The following is a 19,485-nucleotide window of genomic DNA, read 5'->3' as shown; positions in this document are numbered from 1 at the left end:
AATGACATGCCAGTTAGTAACTATTGCGTATCATAATCAGAAGGCCATATAGAAAATGACAGAGATGCTGAAGAAAAGATTTGATGATACAAATTGATTTTATTATGGTGGGGAAACTGTGTTAATATTATTATTTCTCCAGATAGCATCAACATGTCAGGTCGTGGAATCAGATCCAGTCGACAAATATTAATTGAGGCTGACTGTGTGTTAAAAATCACAGACAGCCTCAGCTCTCCTACTGGCTTTTTCTAGGCAACTTCATCTTTGTGCCACTAGGTTTCTCGTCAGTTAACTAAGGATGGTAATACCTGTATCATAGATTTCTGTAAGGCTCTAATGAAATAATATATGTGACAATGTTAGTGACCTTCAAAGCTCCACATAAGGGTTAATTCTTAAAATCTTCCAAAAAGATAGTATAATGCAATAGAAAAAGAACAAAAGAAGTCGACTGTTCAGTTATGTTTTCTTTGCCATTCACTAGCCGCATGGTTTTGGTGATGTTAGTTGACATTTGTAATCTTGCCAACTTCAGATGATCAAAAGATGATATTTGGGAGAATCCTTTTTTAACTTTAGCTTTACCTATTAATATATGTAATTGTTAATAAAGGTTAATTTCTGGAGGACAAGAAGACTTGCCGTTATCTATTCTTAAATTATTTTCTTGCTTAAAACATGCTAAAGAGGTATCCAATAGAAAAGATAGTGACAATGATATGAATTGAATATGCTTGTTTTTCATTCTCTAGTGCAAATGCTGGCCTGGATTCCAGCTGAAGGATGATGGTAAAACATGTGTAGACATTGATGAATGCTCTTCGGGCTTTCCGTGTAGCCAGCAATGCATCAATACGTATGGGACCTACAAGTGCCTCTGTACAGATGGGTATGAAATACAACCTGGTAACCCAAATGGCTGCAAATCACTCTCAGGTATTGAATTGAACTTGTCCACTGATGTAACCTCAGTTACACCTATGGATCCTGCATTTTATAGCCATTCTTATTGAATTTACTCCTCCTTGCTGTTTCTGTGAGATTAAAATTCTTCCCTACTTACCTGCTATGGGAATCTGTCACTCCGATTTTCTGTGCTGTCCACAAACTGCTGTTTGTAATAATATTGCATTATGGCCTTGTGAATTAGTAAGTGTTTTCTAGATTTTGAGAGTGCTCACAAATAAGAACTAGCTCGAGCACCGCTTCCTGCTGAATCACAGGTTCTTAGGAGCGGATTTGGCCAAGACTATTAAAGAGCTTATTGTGACAGTGTTGTAATAATTTTTCCTTCTCTCCTACACCACACACACTCATATTTGCATGCCAAGGAAAACAACAGGTCAATAATAACAGTAATAATGGTGACAACAACAACAATAAATCAGCTATGGAAAACTATCTGAATTCTTTCAGTGATTCAGCAAATAGTATTAAACTTCTGTTCATTCTAAGTAGTTTTTTTTGACTCTGTAGATTAAAAAATTCAACAAAACGTGGTCCATAACTTAAAAAGTATTATAATTCATTAGAGGAGAAAATCACACATATTAAAATGATACAAAGCAATATATTATAGTGACTGTTAAAATGGGCAAAAAAAAAAAAAATGGTGCATAAGATGTCTCTATCTTCCTTATCTTGTTTTTGAGTATCACGAATTAAATGGCATTGCCTGTTTCTCATATATATGTATGTTGGTGACAACATTTAAAACTTTAGATGTTTTCTCATCTAAATACCAGGGACAGGAATTAGAAAATTAATTTTTTTAACTGGTTAAAACTTTGCACATTATGGAGAAAAATGTAACTTCTTTCAATTTTTTATTCCACTTTTACTTATTCTTGGAATATTCATCCTTGAATCAATTTGTGTATTATTTGGAGCTCAGTGTTTTGTTTGCCAGCCTACCTGCTTTTGGCCAGCTCATTGCTTGATACGTCATGCATTTAGTGACATGGACCAAGAAGAGATAAAATCTAAAAAACTGGTCAAGGTTTCCATTACTTTAAACTTTTCGTTAAGATCTACCCTCTAGCAGCTTTCACCTATGTAGTACTGTGTTATCTACAATCACAATGCTGTGCATTACAGCCCCAGAACTTATTTATTTTATAACTGTGGGTTTGTACTCTTTAACCGACATCTCCCCATTTCCCTCACTCCTCAGACCCTGGTAACCACCATTCAATTCTATGAGTTTGACTTTTCAGATTCCACATATAAGTGATATCATACGATATTTGTCTTTCTCTGTCTGACTTATTTCACTTAGCGTAATGTCCTCAAGTACCATCCATGTTGTTGCAAATGGCAGGATTTTGTTCTTTCTCGTGGTTGAATTATATTCCATTCCATTCTATCTTCTTTATCCATTCATCCCTTGACAGACACTTAGGTTGTTTCCATATCTCGGCTGTTGTGAATAATGGTGCAATAAACATGGGAGTGCAGATACGTCTTTGATACCCTGTTTTTATTTCTTTTGGATATATACCCAGAAGTGAGATTGCTGGATCATGCAGTAATTCTACTTTTAATTTTGTGAGGAACCTCCATACTGTTTTCCATAGTGGATGAAACAATTTACATTCCCACCAACAGTACACAAGTGTTACCTTTTCTCCACATCCTTGCCAACACTTATCTCTTGTCTTTTTTGGTAAAGGCCATTCTAACAGGTGTGAGGTAATATCTCATTGTGGGTTGATTTGCATTTTCCTGATGATTAGTGATGTTAAGCATCTTTTCATGTATCTGTTGGCCATCTGTAAGTCTTCTTGGGAAAAATGTCTGTTCATTTCCTCTGCCCATTTTTTAATCAGATTGTTTATTGATTTGTATGGGTTCTTTATATATTTTGGATATTAACCCCTTATCAGATTTATGGTTTATAAATATTTTCTCCCATTCTGTAGGTTGTCTTTTCATTATGTTGATTCTTCCTTTTGCCGTGCAGAGCTTTTTAGTTTGATGTAGTCCCACTTACTTATTTTTGTCTTTATTGCTTGTGCTTTTTGTGTCATACTGAAAAATTCGTTACTAGGACCTATGTCAAGGAGATTTTTCCCTACGTTTTTTTCTAGGAGTTTTATAGTTTCAGGTCTTATATTTAAGTTGTAAAGAATAGAACTGCATAAGTATTGAGGTAGAATGTGACTGACATATTTTATATTTATACATAGAGGACTATGTTGACAGGAATGGCAAGGCACCTTCAACTTGAGAGCTGACTCTATTAAGCAAGGTTCTGAGTCTCAATTTAGCCTCAACAGGAAGACTGGAATGATTGATTAGGGTGCTGCCATCACTGATGGAAGAGGCTGTCCAGCCTATGTGACACACATTTCTAATCCCTGACATAAAATATACCAAAACATAGTATAATACTCTACATATTGTATATTTACAGTGAAACTAAAGGAAAAAAGGAGGAAAGTAATAAATTTGAACATAAACAAACAGGACAATAACTCTATAACAATAAAATCCACATTAAATTACATAAAGTGACTACCTTTTTCATTGTTTTTTCTAATTTCTGCTGACACTAAATTTGCTTACCTGGCAACTATGTACAGGAATATATTTTAGAAACAAAGATATTTAAAAAGAATTTGAACAAAATTTTTATTGAATTGCTCTAAGATTATAGCAGTCAAGAATGTGGTCAAATTGACTTTAAATTACTCAGATACACATTCAAATAAATATACTATACAAACCTTTCTGCATATCTTTTATTTAAGGATACAGTTTGTTTCCAAATAAATTCTGAACAGAAAACCAATCTAAAGGTTTAGATGATCTTCATATATACGGAGCATGGTGATATTCTTATTCTTTCCTAGATTGTAGAACATACGAGATTCTAAAACATGATGGACAAACTATAAGAAGGAAATAAAGACTATTAAAGGATTAAATAGTAAAACTCATGAAGAGAGGTAAAATTAATAAAGATTATAGAACCTGGAGTTCAGAAATTATTTAAGAAAAGCCCCCAGGCAGATGAAAAATGTATATGTAGGCAATGATACTCTTGGTCTTCACCAAAGTCATTCTGAACACATAAGCTGGTTATTTGATTACAAAGAAGAATTCCATATGCATGTTTAATTGTACTGCAGGTTTCTAAGATAGGTGTAGATTATCCTTTTCTGAAATTCATTTAAAAATCAGTTTATAACAGCAGATATTTTCTACTAATTCCAAATAAATTTGATACTTTAATATTCAAGAAAATTGAGAGAAAAAGAAGGATTTAGAATTATCTAGCTTTCTGTACTGCATGAGTATCTGCTGTCCTTTCATTTAATTATCAACTGAGGAGCTCAGTATGAATTTTTTAACCATTAGTCTACCAGAGGGCACTGCATGTGAATTTACGTCACTGCGGAAACTAAAGTGAAACTAAGCAGACTTGAAAATCATAAATATTAAAAGTCTAATATGTTTTTTGTCTTGGTATTTAGATGAAGAACCTTTTCTAATTCTTGCTGATCATCATGAGATAAGGAAAATTAGCACTGATGGCTCAAACTACACACTTTTAAAACAGGTATGACATTCTCATGGTGATTTCCTACTATTTAATATGGTCACTCTGATATACATTAGAGCTCTAGAGATATCTCACAATTAGAATTTTTAAGCACTTATTCACAGATACATGCATATGTGTATATAAGATTACCATAAACTTTTTGTTTGAATTGTCCAAGTGATACTCCCAGCTTGTCACATCACACCATATCAAAGAAAGTAGAAGATGCAAACTATAATTAATGCAAGGAAAAAATTATCTTTAGAATAGCTAGATTAGAGAAGGCATAAAATTCTCTTTTAAGGTATTTTGCACATTACCCAAATTGGTTTTTTCCCGCCTTGGGATTTAAAAATAAACACCTTCTCCAGAACTTTAAGTTTCTGTTCGTAGAACCAGGAAATAAAATGGGATTGATTATCCCTCGCCTTTAAAATCTGGAATTAGCAAGGGAACAAAAGTGTGATGTAACCCAGTTATGGTTAAAAGGTTGTGAGACACATATTTTCAGTCTTACCCTCCTTATCCCTAAACCCATCCACTTCAAGAGAATCTGGGCTCATCTGTTTTGATGTTTGAGTCTATTGTCAGAGTTTATTTACATGTATTATTTGAGATGAAAAGGTATGATTTCCATTTTATGATAGGATATAAAACTGTGAATTGCTCACCTCAACTCTTTTTTTCCTCCCAGTCTGCAGTGGAAATAGCATAAAATCAAGTCATTAAAACTAGAGTGATTACTACATGGATTAGAGAACGGGCAAACAGTTAGTTATAGCACATTTTTAGTTGTCAGGAGAAATCACTTCTTTGGAAAGATTTAGTTTGTATCTGTTCTGCTACAAATTTCTCTTTGCCCCATACTGTATAATAGTGACATGAATATGTGAAAGCACTGTTTAGAACAAATGTGCCCAAAATAAGGATATTTCTTGTTCTTGTAGCATGTTTATGCCAACATTAGGCATAAACGAAGAAAACCATTCATGCGGTGATTTTCAGCACCATAAAGAATACTTACTTAACTAAAATTATTTTTGCCACCTACTGATGGATTCCTCCACTGCTATTATTAGAGTTTCATTCATTTTGCTTAAGGATTTAGTCTTATTTTAAATGCAATGTTCATTAGCAAGTGTGATATTGACTCTTCCTGACAGAGTAGGCTTTTCCAGCTTTTTCCTAAGTCACGGATTGAAAATGAAAATTTCACATGAAAATCCAGATTTCTGGCAACTCATGAAAAAATAGGAAGGCATAGCAGTGCTGGGCTCACATCCCTGAATGGCCACAATCCAAGCTGTGTAGCAGCTGCCATTTTGACATAAAGCCCATGCTCTCCAATTCACCGGAGTCCTCGAACATTCCATGTGCTTACCACAGGCATACTTGCCTTATTCGTGAATGTCTGTAGGGTTTACACTCTTGCTCTTGGGTTTGGAGTGTGCCACCAACATCCACTATATCATATTGCCTTTCTCTCTAATTCTGGACCTTAGGAGATGGGTTAAATATAAAATATTTTCATGTTGTTTATAAAAACTAAACAGAAGTCTATTTAAAATATAAGAATTAGACAACTATCTCTTCAAGGGGTGAATAATATAAGAGAAATATCCTTGGGGAGAAAGTTTAAGTATACATGACTGCTTTAAAATGGAAAAGTTTTTGCTTCCAAAATGGTTTTCTACGTTATTTAACTTAATTTAATTCTTTTTTTCTGTGCAGTCAAATGTTAAGCTTGTATTAAACTTAACGAAATATTGAAAATGATCTCTTTCTCTTGAGTATGTCTCCATACTCTCTCTAAGCCTTTCTATACCCTCAAAGTTAGGTGCACCAGCTACTGATTTCCTTGTGTGGTCTCTGGAAAAGGGACATGATCATTTTCTCTTTACTAGGTTTTGTCTTATCTTTTTTTTTTGTTTTAGTTTTAGCATTTCTTCTTTTTAGACTGTGCTATCTTAAAGGGAGAAAGTTCTCTCTTTAAAATACCCTATTTATAAGCTCAGCTACACCACAAATTTAACCAATATAGCAACAATATTTATTGACTTCTTGAAACAACTATAACAGAGCTTCAATGACAGCTTCTTGCTTCATTTTTCAACTCTGTGGCTCAGGACATTTCTGCTGGTATCTCTTTTGTTGTCTATCATGGTTAATATGTTATCAAAGATTGTTCTTAATGAAGCAAAATGGCTTTTTCCTCTGTGCATCATTTAAGTCTATTTTATATAACCAAACCACTTTAATACACACTTTCAGATAGCGCTTTTGTCCTGGTGGTATCATTTTAGACTATTGCCAGTCACCAGTACCTAAGTGGGGATGAATTTCAGACAGTTTCTTAGTGCTGTGTTTATAGAAAGGAAGAGGGCGTGAGGAAGATGAGACAGCACATGAGGACTCTGAGGACCTGTGTCATTGGAGAGCATTTGTTAATGGTGACCACTGAGTAAGGAAGTAGAGACCCAAAAAACTAAAGACAAGCCTTATATTCAGTTTTGCCTGTGGTCTGCTAGGAATGTATCATTTCTCTCAGGAATATGTGTGTACATATATATATATAGTGTGTGTGTGTGTGTGTGTGTGAGAGGAAGATTGGCCTTGAGCTAACATCAGTGCCAATCTTCCTCCATTTTGTTTGTGGGATGCCTCCACAGTAGCACTTGCGGAGAGGTGCGTAGGTCCACACCCGGGATCCAAACCTGCAAACCCCAGGCCACCGAAGCGGAGCACACGAACCCAACCATTATGCCACTAGGCCGGCCCCTTTCTCAGGAATATTTTTAACCAGTTTCATCATAGCATTATAGGAGTTCCATAGCATTTCAAGGAGTTCTATGCAGTAGAAACCTTTTTTTTTTCTCAGAGATTTTGTCTACATATGCAGAATGAAGTAGAAAATGGAAGTAATTATGTCTCCATATTCTCTGTCAGTCAAAATAAATGAAAAGACAACACCTTTGCCTTAATTTTTGTGTTACACTTGTGTGTAAGTGATTAGGAAGAATAATTTACCCTAATATCTTGAATTTTATTCCCTTTGTTGTAGTCAGTAACAATCTCATGAAGTTTTATAGCATAAAATTATAACAACTGGCATATTTTTTTCACCCTATATATTTTAAAACATAGTTGTAGCTAGGCCAGCTGTGACTTAAATTCATACACCACATTTAGAAAATGTACTTTAATAACATGGATTTTAGAAACGAAAATTAATCAAGTAGCTTTCCAATATGTTATCCAATTCAATTCTAACAGCGCCTTTATTCCAGTAAAATTGTATAGAGAAACAAAACACAATTTCCTAAATTAATCATCTTGAACCAAAGGGTGCAAATCTTCAGCTATAGAAATGAAAGAAGCAAATAGGATTTTGATGAAACCAATTTTCAGCTCTGAAACCACTGAGATGACTCTAGTTTTTAGACAGTATTTTGACCGTGCCTTGGGCCGTTTTAATGTTCCTTGCATATAATTCTGCAAAGAGAGCATTGCACAGTTTTCTGTGGGGATTAAGAGTAAAGCTGTAGAAAAATGACCAGATTGGCTAGATAGACATGTCAGAATTCAAGACTTCAATTCCTCTGCATTTACAGCTTTAATTTATTATAGTTGACTTGCTAAATTTGGAGTTGGATTTTCATTATCTAAATTGATTATTGTAAAGAAAGGGATAGGATAATTCTTCCATGACTGGGGATTGTGGGTAAATCTTTGCTAAAGTTAGAGATAAATTTCTCTCTACTTTTTCCCTATAAAACTCTAATTTAATCTATCTGAATTGGCAGGCCATCACAGAATCCTAACCCATTTACCTTATTCCTCTGATGAAAGAAACATTTGGATAGAAAGGATATTGTAGACTACTATTGAAGTGAATTTATTAAACCCTCTACAGAACTTGTAATATATTCAGTTTATATTTTAGAACCTTGATTTATTTTTCATAGACAACTTCCTAGATATGTACGCTTAAGTGCATTTAGTTTAAGGAGTCCTCTAGTTTTTAGCATGTGAGTAAATATTTAATGAATCTTTTGAATCTGCAACTGCATATTAGTTGCCTTTTTTTTTAGCATTTATAGTCATTATTCTTGATTAGTAATGTAGTCAGTAGGAAGTATTCTTGCATTTATTCATCTAGGCATAGTGAGGAATTTACAGAGTCATGTTTACTTCCTTGTGTCTCTTGTTTATGACCGACAGCATGCAATTCTGTAGAATTAGGCTATTTCAAATTAACTTTATAATCTGAAGCTGAAGAAAAAGAAATTAATCATGTTAAGCCAAACAAAAGCATAAGATTTGAACCTACGACTTTAACACCATCACCACTAGAATTTAGCCCTGCTGAGAGAAGGAAAAAGTCAATATTTGCCAGAACCTTCTCTGAGTTGCTTCTATACATAGGCCATCCTTAGTCTTGGAGATTGTTAGAAAGAAATAAGATCTGAAAAATAATAATTTAGCCTTGGCCTGAATCTTATAAAGAACTATATAAATGCAATGCAGAGTTATTATTATTAACAAATTCTAAATTTTGAGAATAGATGTGGTAACTGAACTCAGACGTGGGAATTACCATCCTTCCCCTCCCTCCTTCCCCAAACTAAACTAAAGCAAACAAAAAAGCCTATCTCCCTGAAGATGCTAATTCTTGTCTGTAAGACTACAACTACTCATAAATGACCCCCAAAACAATTTGAGACTTACCTACAACTTTGGGGTGAACATTGATGTAAAAAAGCTTACATCAGATATAAAGACATGGCAAAGAACTCTTGGGATTTGCCAAATGTCTATAGTGTCAGTTATTTTTTAATCCATAAGAATTTATATATTAATAAGCTATTCAAACCTTAAAATGAGTTAACACACTTGATATGCTGATCCAAGTTTTGTTAATCAATTGAGGTAGTAAATCAAGTCCTGACAATAGGTGAAACTTAAACTAACCTGTAAGCAATCATTTAAACAATTTGACAGCTAAGAAGATTCCCAGATCCTCATGCACAATCCTCAAATCAAACCAAATGGCAGAAAGGCCAAACCAAAGAGCTGTAGCATCCAGAAACTCATCAGCTGTATTCGTGTTCAGTTTCGTTACCTGCTAAAAAAGGTATAATGGTGAGTCTGAAAGGCATTTCCTCATATTTCTACCATGTGGAATACAAAGATGTTGACCACCCGGTTCCTCTTTGGTCAAAAATTCACCTAAAGTTATAACTTTCAAATTCTAATATGCCACTGTATTGCCTAAGGGGCCACTTGAAGCATAAAAAAAAGACAAAACGAAGAAGTTCATTTATGTTGTTCAAACAAAAGCTTTCCGGGAAAAGTAAAAGTTCTAAACCTTCTTTTCTGATTTCCATTAGATAGCTATCTAGGGCTCATCTTAAATCTTCAGGGATCTTTTACCTTTCCAACTTAGATGTATGCTCTTTTCTGGTTACTTTACAGAACAAATAATAATGGCTTCAAATTTATATTTAATATTAATCTAAAGTGAAAATCTTTCACTTTGTCTCCCTAAAAGCGTGTTTGGTTTTTTTTACATTACTGGCTGTTTACTTGAACAATTATCTATAAGTTTTCCAAAATTTTTGTGGCCTACTTGGAAAATATTTTCAAATGAATTATGCAACATCTTAAGTGTATGGTATAGGGAAAATGTAAACATACGATACTTTTAAAAAGAATTGGTCACGAATGCTACTTATTGTAATCACTATAACTATTTAGATTCAAAGGGAGACACTGATTCTTATGAACTCCTAAAACATTTAAAAGTAATCTCTATTCACTATTATTCAAACATATTCTTTTTTATTTTTAGGGATTAAACAATGTTATTGCTATAGATTTTGATTACAGAGAAGAATTCATCTATTGGATTGATTCTAGCCGACCAAATGGCAGCCGCATAAATAGAATGTGTTTAAATGGAAGTGATATTAAGGTAACTAGATACTACAATGATGGGATTCTTAAATATTTTATTGATATGGTTGAATTGATGGTAATGTTTTTTGATGGTAATGATACAACTCATAGAATGTATTACATTGGTTTGAATTTCACATTTGTACGGTATAAGTTAATATATACTTTAAATATGAAATATAAGTATGTTTCATTATAACACTATTACTTGCAATAACATAAAAATCAAATTGCGTAAATAAAATTTGGAACTTTATTCACAACCCTAGAAAATGTGATGGATGCTTTCGGCTTGAATGATTAGTGACTGAGATTCAATTGTGCTGATTTTATATAAAAGGAAAAGTTGAGTCTGAGAATTTGTAATTGAATGAATTAATTATTAGATTGTAGATTGAAATTATAGCACTATTAAAATTAACCTACTATATATAGAAATAATTGAATGCATTTGTGTAAAATCATGAATGTTCTGATTAGATAGCATGATAATTAAATACGTCACATTCTAGATATGAGCTACTTGGCACCATTTCTATGTTATCTTGAGTTTTAAAGTAAAATTATTTGCACTTTATATATGCAGTAAAATGTATTATAAAGAAGTTTAAATTCAAGTAGATAGAACCCATCAATAACTTTAACTTTTTTGTAGCTATCTATAATATCATACAGAAAGTTTTGGTGAGAAAAATAAATTTTGAAAATGTTAATGGAATCTTGAAATGTGTGTATAAAATGCCAAAACAACCAGTAGGTTGGATTCAAGTGACTCAGAATAACTGTATTTAATGATGGTCTATAATAATAATATCAGTATATTAAATAGAAAAAGAATCAGATGATTTTTTTCTTTTATATTTTAACTCTGACAATTTATATCAAAACTATGAAAGTAAATTACTCTACTTGATTATATATTTTTTCATAAGACATTTAAAATTTTTGGTCACTTTTATGTGTTTTGAAGATGCTTGAATATTTTTAAAGGAGATTAGTTCTCTACTGCCTTGCCATTACTATCCCATTTCTACTTTAAATCATGTCATAACATGGGATCGCAAAATGCATCTTTCTTCCCTTGAGATTACTATTTCACTGATTTTCATTTAAATTGTCAGCCATGCCAATTTTCCAAATTTGGAATTTGGAGGAAAGAAGAAAAGATGCTTTGCAATTCAATACAGTAGATTGATGTCATTAATTGCTGAAAATGTTCACGCTACCTTTTTTTTTGTATCTTTACTATTGATGGCATTAGGGAAAGGATGACTATAAAATTTCATCAGTGTTTTCTTGTTTCTGACTATACAACTGTTGGCTTCTACACGGCCCCAAAGTTCAATGGCTTCTTTCCTATGGTCCTCAAAGCACTGAGAACTCAGAAATAGCAGTCATAGAGATCAAGAAACTTTGGTTATTTCATATGCATCATATTTGTATGTACAAAGACTATAACCTTATTATATTTGATATTGACATGGGTAAGAATTGAGCACAGCAGTTGCATGAGTATATTTTTACCCCCTTTTGGTTAGTTTGAAATACTTAGTGCATGTTCTCACTTGTGTTTTTTTCTCTCATGGTAGTAGATAATTTAAACAGGCAAGAGCAGTTAAAGGAGTGGTGAATGCTCTTGTTATTTCCCCAAGAACCTGTCAAAAATAAATAATATCAATAATTCTTTCTGTGTGTGTCTTTGTGCGTGATAGAATTTCTGCCCCAAATTTTAAGACGACAGGTAAACTCTGATGAAAATGTGATCAACAGCTGTGTAGCCATGCAACAGCTTTTTATTTTGGTGTTTCTTTCTTAAACCCGCTTGTAATTACTGGGAGCCTAATTACATATTAGATAATTTCTCACAAACAAGTGAGTTATTTTATTAGAGTAAATTGTTCTATGTTTTATGCTGATCTAAATTCCATATCTAATGTTTAAATGGAATTCTATATCTCTATAAAAATCAAGAAATAATTGCTCAGTTCTTACTCTAGGCATCTTCATTATTAACTTTTTAAATTCTTATTTTGTTAGGTAGTGCATAACACAGCTGTCCCCAATGCCCTTGCTGTTGATTGGATTGGAAAAAACCTCTATTGGTCTGACACAGAAAAAAGGATTATTGAAGTATCCAAACTCAATGGCTTATACCCTACTATACTCGTTAGCAAAAGGCTGAAGTTTCCCAGGGACCTGTCTTTAGATCCTCGTGCTGGGTTTGTAACAAACACTGAAAATCTTAAGTTAAAGATTAAGACTGTGGATTACATTCAATATGGTACATTTTGTTCTGTAGGTTTTAACATGGAAACCAATGTAAAGTGTAAATGTGTAGAAATTCTTATTGAGAAATCAAAAATAGAAATGTGACTGTTACACTGAAAGAAAACATTAAAATGATGGGATTTTACAGCAAGGATTTTTTAAAGTTTTAAACAGCTCTTTTTCTAACTAGTCAATAAACATGTGGAAATGAATAAAACATACAGATTTCTCCAATTTTAGTGCCTTTAAATCTTGGAGGAAAGACATACGAACAAACTCTTGGATCATGTTTTGCAGTGTTTGTGGTTGTCACAAATATAGGTGATGTAATTACTGCCTCAATTTAGAGCAGGAGACATAAGTAGTATCCATGGATACTAAATAACAAGGTATATTATCCATGCATTCAAAAGGAAAAGCACAGTGGGAATATTGGGCAAGATTCATATTGGTGCTGTGTTTCATTTGCATTTCATTGTGAGAATGGAGAACAAGTCACCGTAAGGATGAAGGACAGCAGGCTGGAGATCTCAGATGAGGGATGAACACACATTAAGGTGTCAAAGCTGTGTGGTGTGTGCTTGCTAGAGTTCTATAGATTATGACCATTATTATTTACTTTGAATTATATTGTTTTGTCTTTCTATTTTTTTTTTGCACTATAATTTAGAGTGATTACACACTCCAAAATGATTTCTGTAGAAGTTCAACCTACCCAACACCCTTGTTAAAGTAACAAATGGAGAGAAAATTTGATTTTGTAAAATAGGACACATTCACAGTAGCAAGTATTTTGATAACTGTAGCACTCCAACTTTTCTACCGTCTAAATTAATTTCACATGTTATGTTTCACCAACTCGCTGGTTTTTTCATATCGTATACAACAGATTTTGCTTCTTGCTAATATATTGTACCTGTTTTTTGGTCCCTTATGTTTATAATTGACAAAGTGATCATGTCATAGCGTATTTTATAGCTTAATTCTAAACATTAATTTGAGTAAAAGCAGTATCTAATAGTAGAAAACTTGTACTGTAAATGCTGTTCTTTTTCCAAGGTAATGTGCAAGTTTTAACTTTTTGCTATACAATTATGTAACCATTTTGTTACCATTTAAAATATTTTCTTTACTATAGCAACAGAAGTTTCACAAGAGTGTCTGTTCTATTTTAACTGAAACAGAGTCACATGAGAATCTGTTTCTATAGATGTTTCAAGAAATAATAGCCAGATGTACTAAATTTGGCTCTCATGGTCATTCATTCATAAGAATGTGGATCTTTTAATTCCTTTGGTGTGTTATCAGAGGATATTTATTTTAATGTGTCCAAACCGTTGTCCTTTTCTTCAAAATCAATATGGTTGGCTTAGCTTCTCATTTCATACTATTCAAAACGTTTCATTTTCTAAATGAAAGAAATGTTACCCATTGATAGTAACAGTCTTGTGGAATTTCCTCGTTATAAAGCAAAAACTGTATCCTAGCCTAGTGAACACAGCTGAATTTAGCTTTAAGTTGTATTTCTCCCAGGTTACAGTTATTACCCCATAAACAGAAAGCAGCCTTAAGTTATCATCAACATAAACGAATCCATCAAAAATGTCAATTAAAACAGTGAAGTATTAAATTATTGAGGATGTTATGAAAGACTCTTGATTTCATTTTTGGATAACATTTGAATTATGATATTGATATGCCATATTATAACCAAAGAAACAGATAAAAATTGGATCTTTTTAGGAAACAATTAAAGCCACCTAACAGATAAACAGATTCTAACAGATAAAATTTAATGACGTCTTTTTGTTCATGCTGTTTTCCTAGTTCCCCAGGGTGAGACAATAGGGCAACCTGGATTTTAGCTTTTATGAGATGAGCTTCAGGGTGAAAATGCCATACTGTCTAAAATATTGTGCAACCCTGCTTCAAAAATGGCAGCTTAAATTGTAATATTATTCAATAAAAATATAATTGAATATTTCTATATCAGATTACCATTGTGATTTGCATATGTTTTGACTATGTCACTACTACTGACCCTTGTTTTCTTAAAAAGTGTGATTTCTGTCCTGAAATTTGGTGAGGGATAGGGCAAGAATTTGTCTAGGGGAGGATAAAGATCACTGGACTGTTTAATGTATTGAAGTAACTACACATTTAGGAGGTAGCTTGGGGGGTCCTTTCTATCTTTTAGTAATAGTATGCCAGTTGCCACAGTATCAATTTGGATATGGTGGTTAGTAAGGATGGTAAGGAAGATACAAGTAGACAGATAGATACCTTCCTGGTTGTTACATTTAAGTTGAGCTGAAATCTAATTATCTTAATCATTCCATTATCTGGTTTCATTGGGTAATCAATGTTCTAATTTATAAGAAATTTTGGGTAATTAATATCATTTACAGTCAATATTTATAAAAGTTGCCATTTATGCAGAAGATATATAGATATAGATATATACATTTTAAAGTAGAATAGAAAATATAATTAATGTTACAACTGTGCTAAGCATAATTTTATCTTTTTGGATGATGAAGATGTCACTAATTATCATAATAGCAAAAGACCATTATGATAGACATTAAGGGGAAAGTTTGATATGACTAGTTAACAGAAAATAAATTCATCTATTCATTCATTTATTCAACTCATATTTCTTTAACATTTATTGTATATCTGGCACTGTTCTAGGTAGGAGTATAAAAATAAAAAGCACAATCCCTGCTCTAAGTATTTCACAGTCCAGTGAGTAGGCAGATAAGTAAAGAATTACAGTACAATGCAATAACTCATAAAGTAGGAAAACAGAAAATGTTTCTATCTCAACTGGGGTCAGTGAAAGCTTCCTGGACTAGACTGGTGGAGAAAGAATTAGCTAGGTGATGCAGTGCACTTCAGAGCAGGAGGTATTTCAGGCAAAACAACAAGCTCTCTGGGAAAGCAAAGACACATAGAAGAGCAGGGCACATCCAAGGAATTGCAAAAATTCGTATGATGAGAACAAATTTTAAATAAATAATTGTGGAACTTTGATACCAGTTCACTTTACAGAGTAAAAAAGAGCTAGGAATAAATCAAAACAAAACACAACAACAACAAAACAAATCCTACTAGGCTTCTGGTTTGGGCAAACAGGTAAATAGAGAAATGATTTTTCCAGAATATGAGGAAGAGAGGAAAAGGGGCAGAGATAAGAAAGGGAAGTGATCAGTTTTATGGCCTATTGGGATTGGGAGTTCTCATATTATAATAATGATAATGAAGATTACCACTTCTATAGCATTATATGAATTAGAAAATTATCTCTGAGTTGTATCACTTTAGATGCTCATAGTTAGAGTCTCTGAGATAGATATGATTATTTTTATTTTTATCCTTATTGTATTGACAAGAACATTCAGCCTCAAAATGGCTAATTGACTTTCTCAGGATCATTTAGGTAGCAAGATATTAAGTCGGGAATTTAACCCAGTTTTCAAGCTTTGGTTCCATATTTTTTTTGTTACAAATCTTTAGAATTTCTAGTCACAAAATAATCTTAGGTCATGAGCATGTTTTTCAAGAACCATCCAAACAAGACATAAGGCAAAAATCTATACTTTTCTCTGTTTTAACAAGTAGCCTTTTTACAAATATTAAATCTGTATAGATGATATGAGTTTTTTGGAAATAAAGAAAACTGCTTAATCATTATAAGTATGCCTTATTTTTAAAGAATATTTTCACTTATTTTCCTTTTCTAATAGCCTATTAGGATACCACAAGAAAATAATACTAGGTGTTATTTTGAATTTGAAATATATTTTAATGAAAATATATTGAAGGACATTTCATATAATGGTATCTGTATCCATTATTGCCAATATAGATAATGGCAATGCAAATAAATTTGACAAAGACACATTTTTATGCTTCTGTATGTTGGCTTATGATATTCTTTCCTCCTAGAATGCCCTTCTGCTTTTTCTCCAGTTGGAATAATTTCCCATTTTTCAAACCACAGCAGAAAATATCACTTCCTCTGTGAAATACTCCCCAGTAGTGCCTAAGTAGCCACCACATATTGAACACATGATATTATATGACTATTACTGGTGTAAATGTGTGTCTTTCTAACTAGAAAGTGAGTTCCTTTAGCTTAAGGACCATGGTTAATCATTGTTTGTGCCCAACATAGAAATTGTTAAATTCACAGTTAAAGGAAATAATAAATGGACAACTGTATGTACACAGCACACAGGGTTATAACTACAGGGACTTTGTACCTGCATCAAAGCACAAACCAATACATTGTTATGTAAATAACCTGTGTGTTTCAAAGAGAAGTGTCATAAGGTAACTTTGTTGTGAGAGAATGAAAGGCATACCAGGAATGAAAGCTCAGTTTTTGGTTTCTGTGAGGAAAAATAGAAATATTTCATTAAACTAAATAGTCACATTAAAAAAACTTTTTTCCCACTAATTTTTAAACCTATATTCCTATATTTAGGCAAAAACACACAGTGAATGAATATAAAGAATTAATTTTATAATTCGAAATCAGAAATAATTGCAGCTGGAAGGAACTGCTCTAAATTTATTCCCTGAATTCAGAAAAATACAATAGTAAAAACTGAGAGCAGACTTCTATTTTAATTTATTTTAAAGACATATAATATATCATATTCTACTATAAAAGACATCCTTAGGAATCACAGAAGCCTGTTGTTATGGTTACAAGCAGACATTCTTTTTTATGTTTACACATAGACATTATTTGGGACTGAGATTTTTCGTATGTGATCTTAGATAAACATTACGTATTATATGGATGAAATTTAAACTCTCTTTTTGACATTTTCACTGAAGTTTTCATTTTTTTAGCTTTAATTATTTATAACAAATTTTGTACTTAGGTAATTTTTAAGAGGTTACATTTCAGATGTTAAAATTACCAGAATGTCTGGTACAGACTTATTGAGAAACTTAAAAAAAATGTGTAGTAATGGGGTTTAAGTATGGAAAAGAAAATGAAATTTTGCCATCAGAAGTTAGCTACCCATAAAGAGAGAGACAATAAATCCTGTGTTTATGAAGACTCATTTGTACCTGACTACAGTTAAACTATACTTTCCTTCAACACAGAAGGATATTTTCATATTCTTCTTCTGGTTGATGAGTACTTAAATGGGCAAATCATGTAATAACACACATAAAATGCAGGCAAATCATGTAATAACATACATACAATCCAGATGCAACAAGTAACCTATTAGATGGGTATCAGTAAACCAAACGTATACATGCATATATTGCACTAGGTATGCAATATCTAGTAATAGCTAATATTTACTGAGCTTACCACATGCTTATCAGTGTTCCAAGTCTGTTCCCTGTATGCTTTCATTTAATCCTCACAGTGCTCCTATGACATAAAACTATTATTATCCCTTTTCAACATACGAGTAAATCTAGGCTCAGGGAAGCTAATTAGAGCACCCAGGTTCACATGGGTGGACCTGGAATTTGAACCAAATTCATCTGTTTCTAGAGCTTGTTTGCTTAAGACTCTACATAGTGCTTCTTAGAAAAACAAAAGCTAGTCTATATATCTAGTCTATATATATCTTGTCTAGATATATAGACTGATATATATCTGAGTCCTGCTCCAACTGTATTACTATCATAATAGACCAGGACAAGCTCATCATCTTTTATGGTCTCAGTTTATCAGTAAAATGAAGACCTAAGGCTGCACTACCTCCAAGACCTTTTGCAGCATTAAAATCTTCGATTAAGTTATACTTTGTTCTGAAGTCTGGAAGATTGTTATCAAGGAATTTATAAGGTAGTTATGAAGATAAGATTTGTGTTCAAAGAGCTATTAGTGAGAACAAGATTTTTCACGTGTTCTTCCATCTGCGTAAAATTGTCATTCCTTCTTTTGTGCTTCCATGGAAAAATAGTTTTATCATAATATACTTTAATTTTTTCATTTGTTTTACATACACTTTTATTATATTCACTAAGCGATCTTTGAAGGCAAAAATCATACCTGTTTACCTCTGTGGTTCCAGTACTAAGCAGTATTTGGTACATGATATGGCCTCAATCAATCATCATTTCAAAATATGGTTCTCAATCCACTTAAGAATGGCTTTGGGGCTTATCAGACATGTTCTACCAACTGACTTACCGAGTTAGGTTCTCTGATTATGAGACCTGAGAACCTACATCATTACTACTTTGTGGATTCCTGTGTGCATGATACGTGTGTCATTCAATTATACATGTGATAAAGAAAAGGAATTCTATAGACCAGTAAGGGCTAACACAGGTTCCCAAAGTGTGTTTCCTGTGAACTGCTCTAGGAAAATAAATGCTGTCACCCAAAACTGTGTGACAAAAAAGGGGATACTAGAGCTCCCTCTTAGAGAATCATTATGTCGTGTAGCATATTAAAGGCTCTGAGAAGTCCTTCAATAGAAAAAGATGATGCTTACTTTGTTTAACAAAGCAATTCTCAAATATATTTCATCTTGTAATCTACCTTGAAAACTGTGAACTAACACTAATCAGGGAAGAATTTGTGGAGAACAGAAGGGACAATGTGAATTACGTCTGAATCAAAATATCAAATTGAAGAGGTAGGAGCAAGACAAATGGAATAATGAAAGCATAGAAGTGAAAACGTGAGACAAAAATACTTTAGCTAGAGCTGAATT

The 19,485-nt window shown here is 32.9% G+C and overlaps 1 protein-coding gene across 1 annotated transcript in view; it reads left to right on the top strand.

The window, feature by feature from the left end:
- Positions 1 to 19,485, top strand: part of LRP1B (LDL receptor related protein 1B) — a 1,024,768-nt gene that overhangs the window by 781,010 nt on the left and 224,273 nt on the right. The window contains exons 53-56 of the mRNA XM_058548897.1: positions 756 to 939; positions 4,482 to 4,567; positions 10,404 to 10,526; positions 12,548 to 12,729. Coding sequence (XP_058404880.1) covers positions 756 to 939; positions 4,482 to 4,567; positions 10,404 to 10,526; positions 12,548 to 12,729 — 575 coding nt within the window. The remainder of the gene's footprint in view (positions 1 to 755; positions 940 to 4,481; positions 4,568 to 10,403; positions 10,527 to 12,547; positions 12,730 to 19,485) is intronic.

The sequence above is a fragment of the Diceros bicornis genome, chromosome 10 (assembly GCF_020826845.1).
Source record: "Diceros bicornis minor isolate mBicDic1 chromosome 10, mDicBic1.mat.cur, whole genome shotgun sequence".
NCBI classification, from domain to species: Eukaryota; Metazoa; Chordata; class Mammalia; order Perissodactyla; family Rhinocerotidae; genus Diceros; species Diceros bicornis.
Note: the sequence above shows the minus strand (reverse complement) of the source record. Positions and strands in the feature narration are given on the sequence as shown.